Here is a 14,969-nt window from a genome sequence, read left to right as displayed (position 1 = left end):
TTGCTACCTTCCAGTCCTCAGGAACGGAGGCAGATTTCAATGAAAGATTACATTTTTTTGTCAGAAGATCCACAAGTTCAACTTTGAGTTCTTTCAGAACTCTTGGATGTATGCCATCTGGACCCGGTGACTTATTAGTTTTTAATTCGTCTATCAGTTGTAGGACCTCCTCTCATGTCATCTCAATCTGACTCAGGTCTTTCAACACCCCTTCCAATATAAGTGGTTCTGGAGCAGGCAAACACTTCTCATCTTCCACAGTTCCCTTTTACTAATCTCACTTGGACTAGCTTTCCACCGCTTAAAGGAGTCCTTCTTACCTTTTACAGCTTCCATTACTTTGTTTGTTAACCAAAGTATACTCCGCCTTTCTCTCTGAATCAGTCTCAGAGCAGCTTACAATCTCCTATGTCTTCCACCCCCACAACAGACACCTTATGAGGTAGGTGGGGCTGAGAGAGCTCTCCCAGAAGCTGCCCTTTAAAGGACAACTCCTATACGAGCTATGACTGACCCAAGGCCATTCCAGCAGCTGCAGGTGGCGGAGTGGGGAATCAAACCTGGTTCTCCCAGATAAGAGTCCACACACTTAACCACTACACCAAACTGGCTCTCACCAAACTGGCTCTGAGACCTTCTGCATGCCAATCAGGCTGTCTCCCACTGAGCCACAGCTGCTTATTGAGAATATTTCAGAGGGCAACGCTCCTACTTCTCATGCAGTTGTTGCATGTAACCAGAAAATCCAGAAACCACATGCGTTTGGAGGAGGGGTGTTTGCAGTATACAAGTTTTAAGTCTCTTTGTCTGACTGAGGTACATACAATCTTAATTCCAACTGAAAAGTGCTATTTTATCTCTGACTGTCTTGGAAACACCAGCCTTGCTTCAAGAACCTGCTCTCTCCCTTTGTGGTTTATGCCTTTTTATCAACAAGGTTTAAACAGTCCTGCGTGTGTTAATCCCAGATTTAGCACAGTGCTGTTCCCTCAGTTCTATAATGCAAGAAACATGATAACTGTGGAATATTGTAGAACAAAGTTGGGAGTCCCATGGCACCTTTAAGACCAACCAAGTTTAATTCTGGGTGTAAGCTTTTGGGTGCATGCGCACTTCTTCTGATACTGTGGTTGTACGTGTAGGATGTGAGCAGGGCTTTTCAGCAATGCTCAATCTAGCCCCTGTCTGTTCTTGCAGGAAAAGAAAATCGCAGCCAGCCAAAATCAGTATAAGGACTTGCAGGCAACGCATGAAAAGATGCAGTCGGAGATGGCTGCCAAGCATGACGCAGCCGTCAAAGATCTTAAACAACATTTGCAGGAAACAGAGCAGAGCTTGGCAAAGGCACGAGAAACAACCAGTGATTTGCAAAAACAGGTGGAGAAGTTGAAAAAGGAAGCCGAGCATGCAAAGGTGCGTAACTATCCAAAACAGGTAGCCAAAGCAAGGATATTTCCTTTCTCCAGCTTGTTTATGCCAAGTATATTCCGTTGATGAAAATTTAGACTTGAGATCCGTTGGGCTGGTATGGGAAGGGCATGGATGTCCATGACTGATATGTGGGAAATAAGTGTGGCTGGTGCCCTTTTGTCTTCATGAGCCCAAAGAAATAAGTATCCCTTGATAGACTGTAGGAGGCAACCACATATATGAATGAAAGTTTTGGGCAAAAATTCCTGGAATTATGTGGCCCCTAAATCCCATAGAGTTTAACAATCCACAGAGAATGTACACACACACACACTAGGTTTTATAAAGGACATTTATCAGTGTTTCACACAACTGCTTTCTGGTTCGGGATCAAAAGGTACAAGAAGCAGAATAGGAAGTGCATTAAGCAGTTTTACAGCAACAAGAAAGTTCAGGCAGAGAAAGATGTCATAAGGCTGGATGCTATGACTTCCTTCCACTAAGTCTTTCTGTAGCGGAGAAACATTTCCTCAGAGGAAGGGTCCTGTTTAGAGGAAGGAACTAATAGACCCCAACCCACTGGGGTGCTCAGTGCTGACTTTCAAAACGTAAGGAAAAGAAGCACTTTTCAGAAACAGGTTGGAGAGCGATTAGTCCTCCCTCTCACTCTGGGAGAGCCTTCCCAGCTTTACAGTTTCCCATTCTTCCAGTCTATAGCTGTCTGGTTTATAAAACTTTGTTTGGTTGTTTGAAGACCCCTTCTTCCATTCTGAGCGGCAAAGCAATCTCAGAGGTGGTGGGCGTTGTTGCTTATTTCCTGCACCCTTGCTCTGCATTGCCCTTAGCTCAGCTTGAATAGCTTCCATTCATTTGTTTATGGCATTTCCCTCACATGGTTCCTTCCGTTTCCTCCCATCCATTGCATTAAGTGGTTTGAGCTTTGCATTTATGTTACCCTGTAGCTGAATATTGGATGTTTACATTGACACACACAGGCCAAAAGTTGATGTGGGCTGACGTCCAAATTCAAAATGATTCTGATTTGCCATGATAACAAGAAAAAAAGATAAAAGGCTCTTGATAAAGATTAACAGCTCGATAAAGATTACCGGCATAGACCAAAGGATGGATTTACCACTCGATACCATTTTGGAAAGAGCCCCGTGGTGCAGAGTGGTAAAGCTGCAGTACTGCAGCCAGAGCCCTCTGCTCATGACCTGAATTCGATCCCAGTGGAAGCTGGTTCAGGTAGCCAGGTCCAGGTTGACTCAGCCTTCCATCCTTCCGAGGTCAGTCAAGTGAGTCCCCAGCTTGCTGGGGGGAAAGTGTAGACTGGGGAAGGCAATGGCAAACCACCCCGTAAAAAGTTTGCCGTGAAAACGTTATGAAAGCAACATCACCCCAGAGTCGAAAACGACTGGTGCTTACACAGGGGACTACCTTTACCTTTTTTTTTTTAAACCATTTTGGGTTATGGATCCTCCTTACCTTGAATCATTCCACCTTATGCTACCATTGTGGAAGTTTTGTGTTTCTGAAGCAAAAGAACATTCAACGTTTCCATAACGAGTCACGATGCGTGACAGAGTTTTGGATTACCAGCTCTTCTCATTCCAGTTCCTTTGGGATGGCTCATTTGATTATTGGGAAGAATTTGAGTTAACCCAGTAGGCGATTCCTGTGTGTAATGCCCACAGAAAGCCTAGTTGACCAGATATTTAAAGGAAAGATGCAGGACCCATCAATTTAGAGTGCATTTCTGCCATCTTGGAAATTGGAAGTGAATAATTAAGGAGTCCTCCCTGGTACTCTCAGCTGTTTGTAATCCAGAGCTTGTAGTAAGAACATAAGAGAAGAAGCCATGTTGGATCAGACCAATGGCCCGTCCAGTCCAACACGCTGTGTCACACAGTGGTCAAAAAAACCAGGCGCCATCAAGAGGTCCATCAGTGGCACTAGAAGCCTTACACTGTCCCCCCCCCCCCAAGCACCAAGACTACAGAGCATCACTGCCCCAGACAGAGTTCCATCAGTACCCTGTGGCTAATAGCCACCAATGGATCTCCGTTCCATATGTTTATCCAATCCCTCTTGAAGCTGTCTATGCTGGCAGCCGTCACTGCCTCCTGTAGCAGTGAGTACAGTAGTTCAGTAAGTGTTCCCTAATGCAGCTCATTCATTCTGTTTGGTCCCCGTCAGTGTCTGCCTTTCACAAAAGTGTCCTAGTAATAGACTGTCCTCTATGAAAGCTGAACCTGCCTAGGTTTCTGCTGTCTTGTGGAAAGAAGCTTGTCTTCTGTGCTACACAGGACAGGTTATTCTCAGTCAAAATTATTTGTTTGCCAAAGTTGGTGCAGCTGGAGCACAAAAGGGCAGGGGGATCGAACGTACCCACTTGTACCTGCCTACCCTGATCCAGCCTTACTTATCAGTATGTTCACGTGATGTCTTAACATTGCAGTGAGCATGGGCCACAGATATAATGCAGTCGACACTATTAAACCAGGGCATTAAGAGAATCAATTTAACCAGAAATGATTGTACCATCATGCCTGCTTGAGTGGAAGGTATACGTGAGCTTTGCAGTTGCAGCAGATGTGTGGATGGGATCCCATAGCTCCATCTCACATTAAAACAGTTGCACTGATATGGGAAAAATTCTATGTGATCATAACCCTGTTAACTTACCAGATCCAGTGATGCCTTGTGCATTCACTTGGCCCTCTGGGGGTGTGAATTGTTGGGCATTAAAACTCATGCTTGTAAGCTTAATTACTCTAAGACAGACGGCATTTGTTTAGCATAATAAAAGGAAGCTAGAAGCTCTTCAGCATGGCTTTGTGTGTCAGTATACACATGTTTTTATTTAAAGGAAAAACAGTTGTGCTATTATCTTTAATCACATTTCACACTAGTCTGCTTGACTTCACTTTTTGTTTTTGTTTCCCTTCTCCCCAACCTTTGTTCCTGTAGTCCTTAACCTCTATGTTAGCTGCAGCCAAAAAAGAGATTGAACTAATGTCAGACAAGATGAGGGCTTTGATATCAGAGAAAGAGTCCCTGGCGCAGGAGGGGAATGCTTTAAAGTTAGAAAAAGGTTCCTTGTTATCAAACTTGTAGAGTTGGAGTCCAAAGTTGGGTTGTTAAAGCAAGATCAGGAAAAGCTTTGGACGGTTAACGAAGAGCTCAATTAGAGAACAAAAGAGTCTTAAAGGAGAAACAAGAAGCGGAGAGCAAAACTTGGCAAGAAACAGGCAAGAGCGAAGAACTGCTGTCTGAGAGAGGAAAGCTGCTCTTGGAAGTAGAGGCAGCCCAAGACGATCTCCTTAAGATAACGAGAGAGAATGATGCTCTACGGACCTCAAAGGCCACCCTTCTCAGCAGGTGAATGAGTTCCAGGCCTGTAATGATGCCTTGGCTCAGGAATCTCAGAAGCAGACCAGCCAAAGGGAAGAACTGGAAGACTATCAGAGAAAGCTCCTGGAGGAGAACGCTGCCCTTCTCAAAGACAAAGATGATGTCATCAGAAGCTCAAGAACTCCTACGAAGACATGGCCAGAGACCAAAAGGAGCTCCTTCAGGAGATCTCAACCTTGGCTGCTGAGAGGACTTACTGTTAGCAAAACACTCGAGTCTTGAAATGAAGATGTGCTTTGAAAAGGGAGATAGACAGCTGAGGCAGACAAGCAAGAACTCCAGCTGGACAAGGAAGACTCTTGAAAAGGCAGGAAGAGCTGCGTCAAAGCTTGGAGCAGGCTCTGGATGAAAAACAGAAGCTTGGTGTGAAAGTCGAAGGCCTGCAGGCTGATCTAGAAGGGACAAATAAAGAGCTTAAAAAGATCACCAAAGACAATGCACAGTTGCAAGCCTCCCATTCCAGTCTTTCAAAGCTGCTAGAAGAGATTAAGGTCAGCAGAGAGACGACGGACTCTGAGTGTATTCAGTTAATGCAGGAGAAGGAGTCCTTGGCTTCCTCTGAAAGGAGGCTTTTGAGCGAAAGAGAAGAACTTCTGAATGAAACAAGGTGATTTCGGAAAAGCTGGCAAAACTCTCAGAAGATTCGGCTCGTGCAGAGAAAACTTTAAATGAGATGCTAAGCCAGATATGCGCAGAGAAGAACTGACTTATCAGAAATGCACAAAGCTTAAGAAACAAAACGAGAGCCTTGCGAAGGAAAAGGGCCGCCCTGGAAGCAAAATGCGCAGAGCTCCTGGCAGAGAAGCAGTCGGCTGCCAAAGCCCTGTGTGACTTGAAGAGAAAGCATGAGTTGGACATCTCTGCCAAGCGAGTGTTGACTCAAGAAAAAGCAAAGCTCCAGGCAGTGTTGAAACTCTGAAGCGGGAGCTGGACCAGAAAATGGAAGAAAACCAAGAGCTGGTCAGCTTCAAATGTGAGCTGTCCACCATCTTGAAAGAGACTCAGAGTGCCAAAACGGTGCTAGAAAACGAGTACTCTGCCTTGCTTCATGCAAAGCAGATGCTGTCAGCTTCGTTGAAGAGCAGCTCTTCGGAGAAGGAGCTCTTGAGCCAAGAGAACAGCCGGTTGCAACAAGAGTGCCAAAGGTTAAGCAGAGAGGTCCAGAGGATCCAGGACTGCCTCACCATCGAACAAGAAGGCAGGAAGCTAGAGAAAGAGTCTTTCATGGTGGAGAACACGCAACTTCAGAACGGTGTCAGCTTCTTAGAGAGGGAGAAGGAAGAGCTGACATCTAGGAACCGAGAGCTGTTGACCGAGAGGGAACAACTGAAGCAACGGAAATTAAAATCCGATTCCAGACTAGAGGAAATCATGAAAGAAAAGGAGGTCCTTAGTGTTGAACTGACCGACTTGCATCCGAAATTGGAAAACTCAAGAGCGAGTTTGAAGCGCTGACAAAAACAAAGGCGGAACTCCAGGAACTGCACGAGGAGTTCCAAAATCCTGGAAGATCTTCGTTGCAGCCACGAAACCTCAGAACTGGAGCGCGCCAGACTTCGCCAGGAGAATGAGATTCTGCTTTCGGAGCAGAGGAATCTGATCTCCATAAAGGAAGAGATCTCGAAAGAGAAGGAGAAGTTTTCAGAAGACTACTATAAACTGCACGAGGAAGTATCGCTCTTAGCGCAGACTAACAGTGAGATGTCTGCCAGCCTCGTGGAGTGATCAGAATAAAAACATGGACTGCAGAAGGACAGAGATGTGCTTCTCTTGAAACTGAAAGAAATCGAGAGTCTCCAGGCACAGGCAGTAACACAGAGATCTGAGGTATCAAACACCGTTAAAACCAGTCCAGTCTGGTTACTAACCCCAAACACTAACGTCAAATCATTTTACTGTCTGCACTTAATTTTGCACAATCCAGCACCTTACCTCAGCCTGAACTCCCTCTTAATTATGTGTTTCTCAGTATATTTAATTAAGAGATTCCCCCCCCCCTCCCCCAAACACAGTTAAGCACTGCATCTGGGTGGGCAGGAAGGACTTTTAAGGGTCTTGCAGTTCCTGAATGTTGCATGAGAATTTTGTGAATAAAAAGACAGGTTCCTAGATCCATAGGAGCCAGCACGTAGGCAAAAAAAAATATCCATGCGGTCTTAAATATGGTCTCAATTGAAAATTTCAAAATGTGCATTTCATTGGAATTCAAACATCGGCTGTTCAGCCTCTTAAGCTTATAATGAGGCGAAAGGCAGCAGTTTTCATGAAGAATGACTAGTAAAAGTTAATGTAGCAGAAGGATTTGGCAATCTCTGTTATATCTTTTTATTCACAATGGGGTTTACCTTCACCGCCAACAGAGGACAAAATGGAACGTTGAGCTTTCCACGGGCTTTGTCAACCACGCAGCTTTTTAATGGCGCTTCTCATTGTTGCTTTACATTACCTTCACGCAGCCTTTATTTTTGTTGCCCCCCCCCCCCCAAACCTGTGCGATGCGGAAAGATTTCCATTCGTTTTAACTTCGGCATCATCAGCAGCCAAATTCCAGTGCTGACCTTTGACCCTTCCTGATGCTTCAGCATTGTGAAACTTGAGCACAAAAGTAAAGTCTGTTAGTAAATAAAAAGCGCTTGAAATTGTTACGAGTGTTACGAGATGGCAAAAAAGTAATCCCAAGAGTGATGTTAATTAAGGACATCTTGTTGTAGTTGTTGTTTTTAAAAACAACAACACATTAGCAGGGGATTGCAGTTTAATTTCTGATGGGGATAAAATGGTCCAAAGAGTAAATTGGACCTTGTGAAGCTTCAAAAAGCAAACAGATAGCCAATATCTCTGTTATTGAAATTGAGCACTGCCGGAACTGCTAACTTGGAATGGAACCCCGTTGTCCTGAAGGACTATGGTTCTTGGCAGCCAGTGTCCGGCACAGTTCTTGGCTTCGAGTGACCTTTTTATCTTCTGTACTGCAAAAATAGCTGCGAGATGATTTGCAGATAGTTGATCAGGACCTTCAGAAAGACAAGATGGAGACATTGACCTGGATAGCTCAGGCAAGCCCGATCTCAGAAGCTAAGCAAAGTCAATTCTGGCAAGTACTCAGAAGGGAGACCTCCTTGGAATACCAGAGGCAGGGACAGGCTTTATTCAGCCGCTTCTCTGAATATCCTCCAGGCCTCCAGGAAGGGTTAGTCACCAGAGGCTGCCATGACTTCCAGGTGTGTGTGCGCACGCACGCACGCACACAAGCACATAAAAATACAAAAAAAAGAGAGAGGGATGGAGCTGTTGGCTTCCCTGGAGGATTCCAAATGAGCCAGTTAAACTTAGGAGCTGTAAAAGGAGGTAACCCAACTTTTATATATCGGTCGTATAGAAAAGTAAACTTCACCTAAAACGAATCAGTTGTCAAATCTATATTGCAGATAGCTTTCTAGAAAGCGTTATCAGTGCAATAATTTTGAATGGGCTAAGGAAGCATATGGGGTGCATGGTCAGAGCCTGAGTTTTAAAGAACAGATTGTGGTCAAGGAGACATCTCTCCTTTCCCCTGTTCTTTCTCCCCCCCCCCGCCCCCGTAGTGACTATAAATAATTTTCAGTCCTCAAAAAAAGGAACAGAATTGCCATATACTGCTGGGTCCCAGCGCTACCTGCTGTGAGCAGCAACAGTTAACACTCTGAGGACTCACTCGGGGGTCGTTCCTGTTACGCTTCCAGACATCGTTCTAACTGAAGATGTTGTGGATTGTATCTGGGGCTTTCTGCGTACAGAGTATGTGCTTGTGCGCTGAGCTATGGTCCCTTTTAAAACTTGGCAAAGGAGGCTTAAAAGAGACACGGGCCTGTGATAGAATAATCCCAGCAGTATTGCTGGAGATCACGTGGGATTAAGGGACTTGATGTCCGTTCGTGTCTCTTGACTTAGATCGCTGGAAATTAAATTTTATAATCCCGTGTCCCTGTAACTCTGCCAGCCTGGCTGCTGCAGATTATCCGTTACGTAACGAAATGCATCTCTCTGTGAACGGTAGAGGCTTACAACCTGATGCTTCTAAGATAGATGAAAACGTAATAAATAAAGGCATCACGGTCACTTTGGGGCTGGAAACGGCAGACCTGTTGGAACGATGGTATTCCCAGTCTTAAAAACTCAATACTCAGCTCTCTGCTTCCCACAGATCCAGGTACAGTACTGTGAAACATTTGCCTGCGGCACCTCCGTCTGTCTCTTTTTGCTGTCTCGTCTGTCTCTTTGGGGAAGGGGGGAGCCCGCAGCTGGCATTTTTGTGGTTACCTGACTGATTTTTGGTGGATTTTGTAGCTATTTGTTTCACCGAGTCGGTGAATTTAATTTTTGGAAGTCACAAAAGAGGGGGAATCCCGCCCAAACTCATTTGAAAAAAAAAAACCAAACCAGCAAGGTGTGTGGAAGCTTTTATTCCAGCCTAGTAATCTTTTTTATAGCTTTATAGTATAGGCAGCCCTTCTTCAAGGGCATATGTTTCCCTGTCAAATGTTTCTGGGTTGAAAATGGAATCATATGCGCCTCCTTCCTTTAGTTGCAGACGTGCAGCTTCAAATGCACAGGGACTTCAACTATTCCACTAGCGGAACACATCACTTCGCTGCTCACTTCTACAGATATGCCACCTATCCAAGCTTTTTCTCTCTCTTTCTAGTGTATAGATAGTCCCACGTTCCACTTAACATTGACTCGCTCTGCTTACTGTTTGCGATCTGATGAATGTTAGGCAGCCTTCGAGTCACGGAAGTCTTCCAGGGCCAGAAAGTATTAAACTAAAGGTATTCTTCTCTCCTCTTCTCTCACAAGTTGGATACCCTTAAAGAGAACAGCCTGAAGAACCAAGAGGAGCTTAACAAGTCAAAGGAGCTCCGTGACATGGAAGGGAAGAAAATGGAAGAGATGAGAAGAGAACTGTAAGTGTTTTCCTTCATTGCTGCGCAGACTTGATTCAAATGAGGTACATTCCTAGGGGATGGAAGCAAGTTGAGAGAGATTTTTTTTTTTCATCTCTTCTAGAGAAAAAAGGGCTGTAAAGTGTAAAGCCACCAGTCCTCCCTTTTGAAGCTGTAAAGGAAATGGAGGAATTTCCATATGAGACTGTTGATTCGTTTAAGTTGCAGTGATGACAGGCCCCTGTATCTCCCCAACCCCCAGGCAGATTTTTCCCGCCAAAACTTCAGTTCCCCTAAGTTGACTGAGTCGCCCCCTAAGTTGACTGAGTCGCCCTCTAGTAGCATGTATTTCTTCTTTGTTTTATAAGCTTAAATTGTCCCACCCTGTGACAGATATTTGTTTAGGCTTTAGACCCAGCACAGGAACTTGAAGAGAAATACGAGAGCTGTCCTGTTTTATGAACCCTTGTGAAATGGCACTTGAGGTAGATTACATTTCAAAAACAATAAACATTTTATTAAATAGACAGGGAATGTCCGTGTGTAGAATCAAGCTTTAGAGATGCTGAGGGTAAACTTTCTGATTCAGATCTGAATTCTTAAGACTGTTTTCTGGAGAATAGCATTTGCTTATAACTTCTTGGTTTCTCTCTTCAGAGGTCTGTGTTCTCCCTTTAGATGTTATAGCTTTCCAGTAGATCTGAAGGTGTCTATGTGTTTCCCCTTTACCACAAACCAGGGTTCTCTTCCCAACCCCTTCCTATTGGCAGGAAGTTATTCTCCTTTTCCCTAAGGAACAATTAACTCCTTTTCGTATTTGGCTTGTCTGGGAGTACTCTCTAACTCCTCAGACCTCCTGCCAAATTCCTTTTCCAGCACTATGTGTCTGTATAAAGCAGTGCTGTAGCTTCCATGACTGAGATTCTGAATTCTCCCTCAGAGTAGGTCTATTTTCTTGTGGCTGTAGAAATACTTTTCTGACTATTTCCTGTCAGAAAACACTGACTCCCAAACGCCTCTTCCCTCAGAAGCCAAACCCTCTGGCTCCTGATCCAGACATAAAAAGGCTGCTGGCTGACTCTTTTTCTCTTTGATTCAGCAGGTTTTCCCCTCTCTAACAGCTGATGCTGGCCAATCAGAGAGCATGTAGAGCAGCAAATCAGGGAGGATTAACTCACGAAGTCCCTGGCTCTCTCGACAAAAGCAGTGTTTTAAAAACCTGCTTTTCTGTGCAAGCAAGACGTTTTTCAAATATGAAGCCATATGTGGTTCTGCCACTTGGTGGCACCAGTCCTTTTATCTTTAAATAGAGGTTCAAGAGCTTTCCCCCAGCCCTATTTCAACCAGTCTTTCCTTTTTTTTCATTGCGCTGCCTGTTACTAATCCTATTAATAGCATTACTGCTAATACCACACAGAAGTAACCACTGTGGTTGAATTGGCGTAGATGCCAAAGTATGTGGAACGCTTAACGCTAATTTATGAAGAGAAGTAGTTTGTGAGAATTTCCACTGCTGTAGTGATTTTGCTGTTGTTTCTACGTTTTGCATTAGCAGAAACAAAACGCGTTGCTCTTAATGCTCAAGGTGTAGGCTAAGCCAGATCTTTTGCTGTCTCCGTAGGGGGAATGGCCTGGCTCTGCCGTGTAGCAGACTGCATGCATTCCGAAGATAGCTCGCTTGTGCTATGCCATATTTTCCTTTTTTTTAAAAAAAATGCCGAGCCTAGAATGCATTTTCGTGAGAAACCCATTCTGAAGTTGTGGGCAGGGGTAGGATTTCGTTCCATGAGCCTTTTCCTGTTAATCTGCGGCATCATCAAGGGAAAGTCCTTAACGCGACACCAGCTTCTAGTTCTCAAAGAAGCAGGAACGGCAGCTGCTCCTGAGTTTCCCAGCAAATGTGATGGTGCTGGGAATGGTCGAGTCAAATTGACTGTAATTTTTTTGTGTTGGAAACTAAAGAAGAGAAGCGGTCTGCTTTCTCATTCCATTAGACCCATCATTGTGTTCAGTTGGTGGAGATGCCAGTCAATAACTCCTCATTACGGAGTGCAGACAAAGGCAAGAGGCTGGTTCTGATCACCGCACCTCAAAAAGGTCACCGCACCTCAAAAAGGATATTATAGCATTGGAAAAAGTGCAGAAAAGGGCAACTAGAATGATTAAAGGTTTGGAACACTTTCCCTAGGAAGAAAGGTTAAAACGCTTGGGGCTCTTTAGCTTGGAGAAACGCTTGGGGCTCTTTAGCTTGGAGAAACGAGATAATGCATGGGATGGAGAAGGTAGAGAAAGAAGTCCTTTTCTCCCTTTCTCACAATACAAGAACTCGTGGGCATTCAATGAAATTGCTGAGCAGTCAGGTTAAAACAGATAAAAGGAAGTCCTTCTTCACCCAAAGGGTGATTAACATGTGGAATTCACTGCCACAGGAGGTGGTGGTGGCTACAAGCATAGCCAGCTTCAAGAGGGGGTTAGATAAAAATATGGAGCAGAGGTCCATCAGTGGCTATTAGCCACAGTGTGTGTGTTTGTGTGTGTGTATTTATAAATTTACTATACTGTAGTGAATCCCAAGCTTCGGAAAGCATTTACGAGGGCTCGCTTTGATTTATTACCTTTATTGGCCAATGAAGGTCGCTTTAGGCAAATTCCTTATCGGAAAAGAGTTTGTATTTGTGACCAAACTTCTTTTGAGGACCTTTCTCATGCCATGTTTTATTGCCCTGATTTTAACTGAACGGAATAGGTTTCTGGGTCTTATTCTGTTATCTCTTCTTGGGAAGTCAAATCAGGAGAAACTAGTTTTTTACTATCTGATAGAGATAAATACACTACTTTTCAAGTCGCAAGGTTTGCACCTGTTGTCATGGAAAAGAAAATGAAGACTGAGCCTCATTGATTGCTCTCTATCACTTTCAGTTCTTTTCTAGTGTAGTCCTCGTTAAATTTTGTTGATGTTTTAAATTTTAAATTTAGTCTGTAAAGGTTCTAAAAGTTTAGAATGTATTGATTTTTAGGCTTTAAAATTTTTATTGACATTTTATTCTAGATACTTTTAGGATTGTATGACCTCTTATCGCAGTATGGAATGAGGTACTGGATGTTGTTTTGTGTTTTCTCTTCATTCCCTTTTATTTTATTATTGTATTTGGTGGTTGCTATGGCAATATTTTGCTAATGCAATAAAGATATTGTACTGAATAACATGTGGAATTCACTGGACCATTGGCCTGATCCATCATGACCTCTCTTATGTTCTTCTGTGACACAGAGTGTTGGACTGGATGGGCCACTGGCCTGATCCAACATGCCTTCTCTTATGTTCTTATGTGACACAGAGTGTTGGACTGGATGGGCCAATGGCCTGATCCAACATGGCTTCTCTTATGTTCTTATGTGACACAGAGTGTTGGACTGGATGGGCCACTGGCCTGATCCAACATGACTTCTCTTATGTTCTTACGTGACACAGAGTGTTGGACTGGATGGGCCATTGGCCTGACCAAACATGGCTTCTCTTATGTTCTTCTGTGACACAGAGTGTTGGACTGGATGGGCCACTGGCCTGATCCAACATGGCTTCTCTTATTTCTTATGTGACACAGAGTGTTGGACTGGATGGGCCACTGGCCTGATACAACATGGCTTCTCTTATGTTCTTATGTGACACAGAGTGTTGGACTGGATGGGCCACTGGCCTGATCCAACATGGCTTCTCTTATGTTCTTCTGTGACACAGAGTGTTGGACTGGATGGGCCACTGGCCTGATCCAACATGGCTTCTCTTATGTTCTTATGTGACACAGAGTGTTGGACTGGATGGGCCACTGGCCTGATCCAACATGGCTTCTCTTATGTTCTTCTGTGACACAGAGTGTTGGACTGGATGGGCCACTGGCCTGATCCAACATGGCTTCTCTTATGTTCTTCTGTGACACAGAGTGTTGGACTGGATGGGCCACTGGCCTGATCCAACATGGCTTCTCTTATGTTCTTCTGTGACACAGAGTGTTGGACTGGATGGGCCGTTGGCCTGATCCAGCATGGCTTCTCTTATGTTCAACATGTATTTTAGCGGCGCCGGTCAATTTCGGTTTGAAAGCGGCCGGCATCTTTGGAAGGCACCGCTCGGGTGCTTTCAACCCAAAAGCAGCTGGCACCGCTAAAACAGCACGCTGAGCTTACTGCAGAGGGAAAGCAGTGGCGCGGCATCACTGTTGTGCGCCGCCCTTTGTTCTCTTGCCCCTGCCACCCTGTAAGATGACATCACTTTTGGTGATGTCATAGTGCTGCGCACGTGCGATATGAGCTCCATAGAGGGAGCTGGGGGGGGGGCATGGCGCAGGGGGCTGCCTCGAGTGGCAGAACCCCTAGCGCCAGCCCTGGTTCTCATGTCCCTCTTCGATTTAAGAGCAGATGCCCTATGCTGTACGCGAGTCTGAGTCTTTCATGGCTCAACAATAGGCAGTCGTTTATTAATTCCCAGAATGCCCACTTGGCCTTTCAGTTGAATTGGTTGGCTGCTTGTCATTCTGAAGCTATCTTAAATCTGTGTGATGAGAAATCAGAAGTAAATCCAGGCAGCTGGATTGGGCACTAAGAGATGGCAGGACCTGAATCGACCTCTAGCAGAGGTCGATTCAGAGAGGTTCTAGCAGAAGGCAGTAGATGTTATATAGGACAGAGGAGAATTTTGGCTGTTTTCATAGACTTCCGATGCTAGTTCTAAATTGTAATTGGGGCACCGTCAGCTCTTACGGGTGTGGGTGTGGATGTTTTGAGAGCAGCTGTCTCTACAGGCATATTGCTGTCATATGAGTGTGGGGGGAAAAGACTGATGCCTTTTAAACAATAGTCTGGTCTTAACTGGGGCACCCACTGCAGTCTTAGAACTCATTTTGCAAACGGATAGAGCTACGGCTCCACAGTCAGGAAACCAAACTGCAACGTTCGTTTGGTCTCTTCTTTTGAATGTCTACCGGAGAGCGTCTTAATCTGATTTTCTTCGCTTTAGATAAGGTACTGGCAGCAGATGGTTCATCAGGAAGCCAATCTAGGATGCATTAGTGCCCCTACCAAAATTGAGATTATGCAAATAAATTCAAAAGGAGTAAAAGTTTTTTTAAGTTGCGCTTCTGCTGTACCAGTCAGTGCACACCAGTGCTGTACCAGCGTGAATGCACGTGTGTGAGAGAGCGCAAACGTGCAGAATGTAACCAC

At 44.6% G+C, this 14,969-nt stretch overlaps 1 protein-coding gene across 1 annotated transcript in view; it reads left to right on the top strand.

Moving 5' to 3' along the window:
• Positions 1–14,969, top strand: part of CLIP1 (CAP-Gly domain containing linker protein 1) — a 137,836-nt gene that overhangs the window by 87,544 nt on the left and 35,323 nt on the right. The window contains 12 exon segments of the mRNA XM_060249169.1: positions 1,198–1,413; positions 4,384–4,522; positions 4,525–4,599; positions 4,602–4,784; positions 4,787–4,930; positions 4,933–5,424; positions 5,427–5,726; positions 5,729–6,223; positions 6,226–6,316; positions 6,318–6,838; positions 8,973–9,016; positions 9,664–9,770. Of these exon segments, the coding sequence (XP_060105152.1) occupies positions 1,198–1,413; positions 4,384–4,522; positions 4,525–4,599; positions 4,602–4,784; positions 4,787–4,930; positions 4,933–5,424; positions 5,427–5,726; positions 5,729–6,223; positions 6,226–6,316; positions 6,318–6,838; positions 8,973–9,016; positions 9,664–9,770 (2,807 nt within the window).

This window comes from Heteronotia binoei, chromosome 11 (assembly GCF_032191835.1).
Source record: "Heteronotia binoei isolate CCM8104 ecotype False Entrance Well chromosome 11, APGP_CSIRO_Hbin_v1, whole genome shotgun sequence".
Classification (NCBI taxonomy): Eukaryota; Metazoa; Chordata; class Lepidosauria; order Squamata; family Gekkonidae; genus Heteronotia; species Heteronotia binoei.
This window is presented reverse-complemented; position numbering and strand designations above follow the sequence as displayed.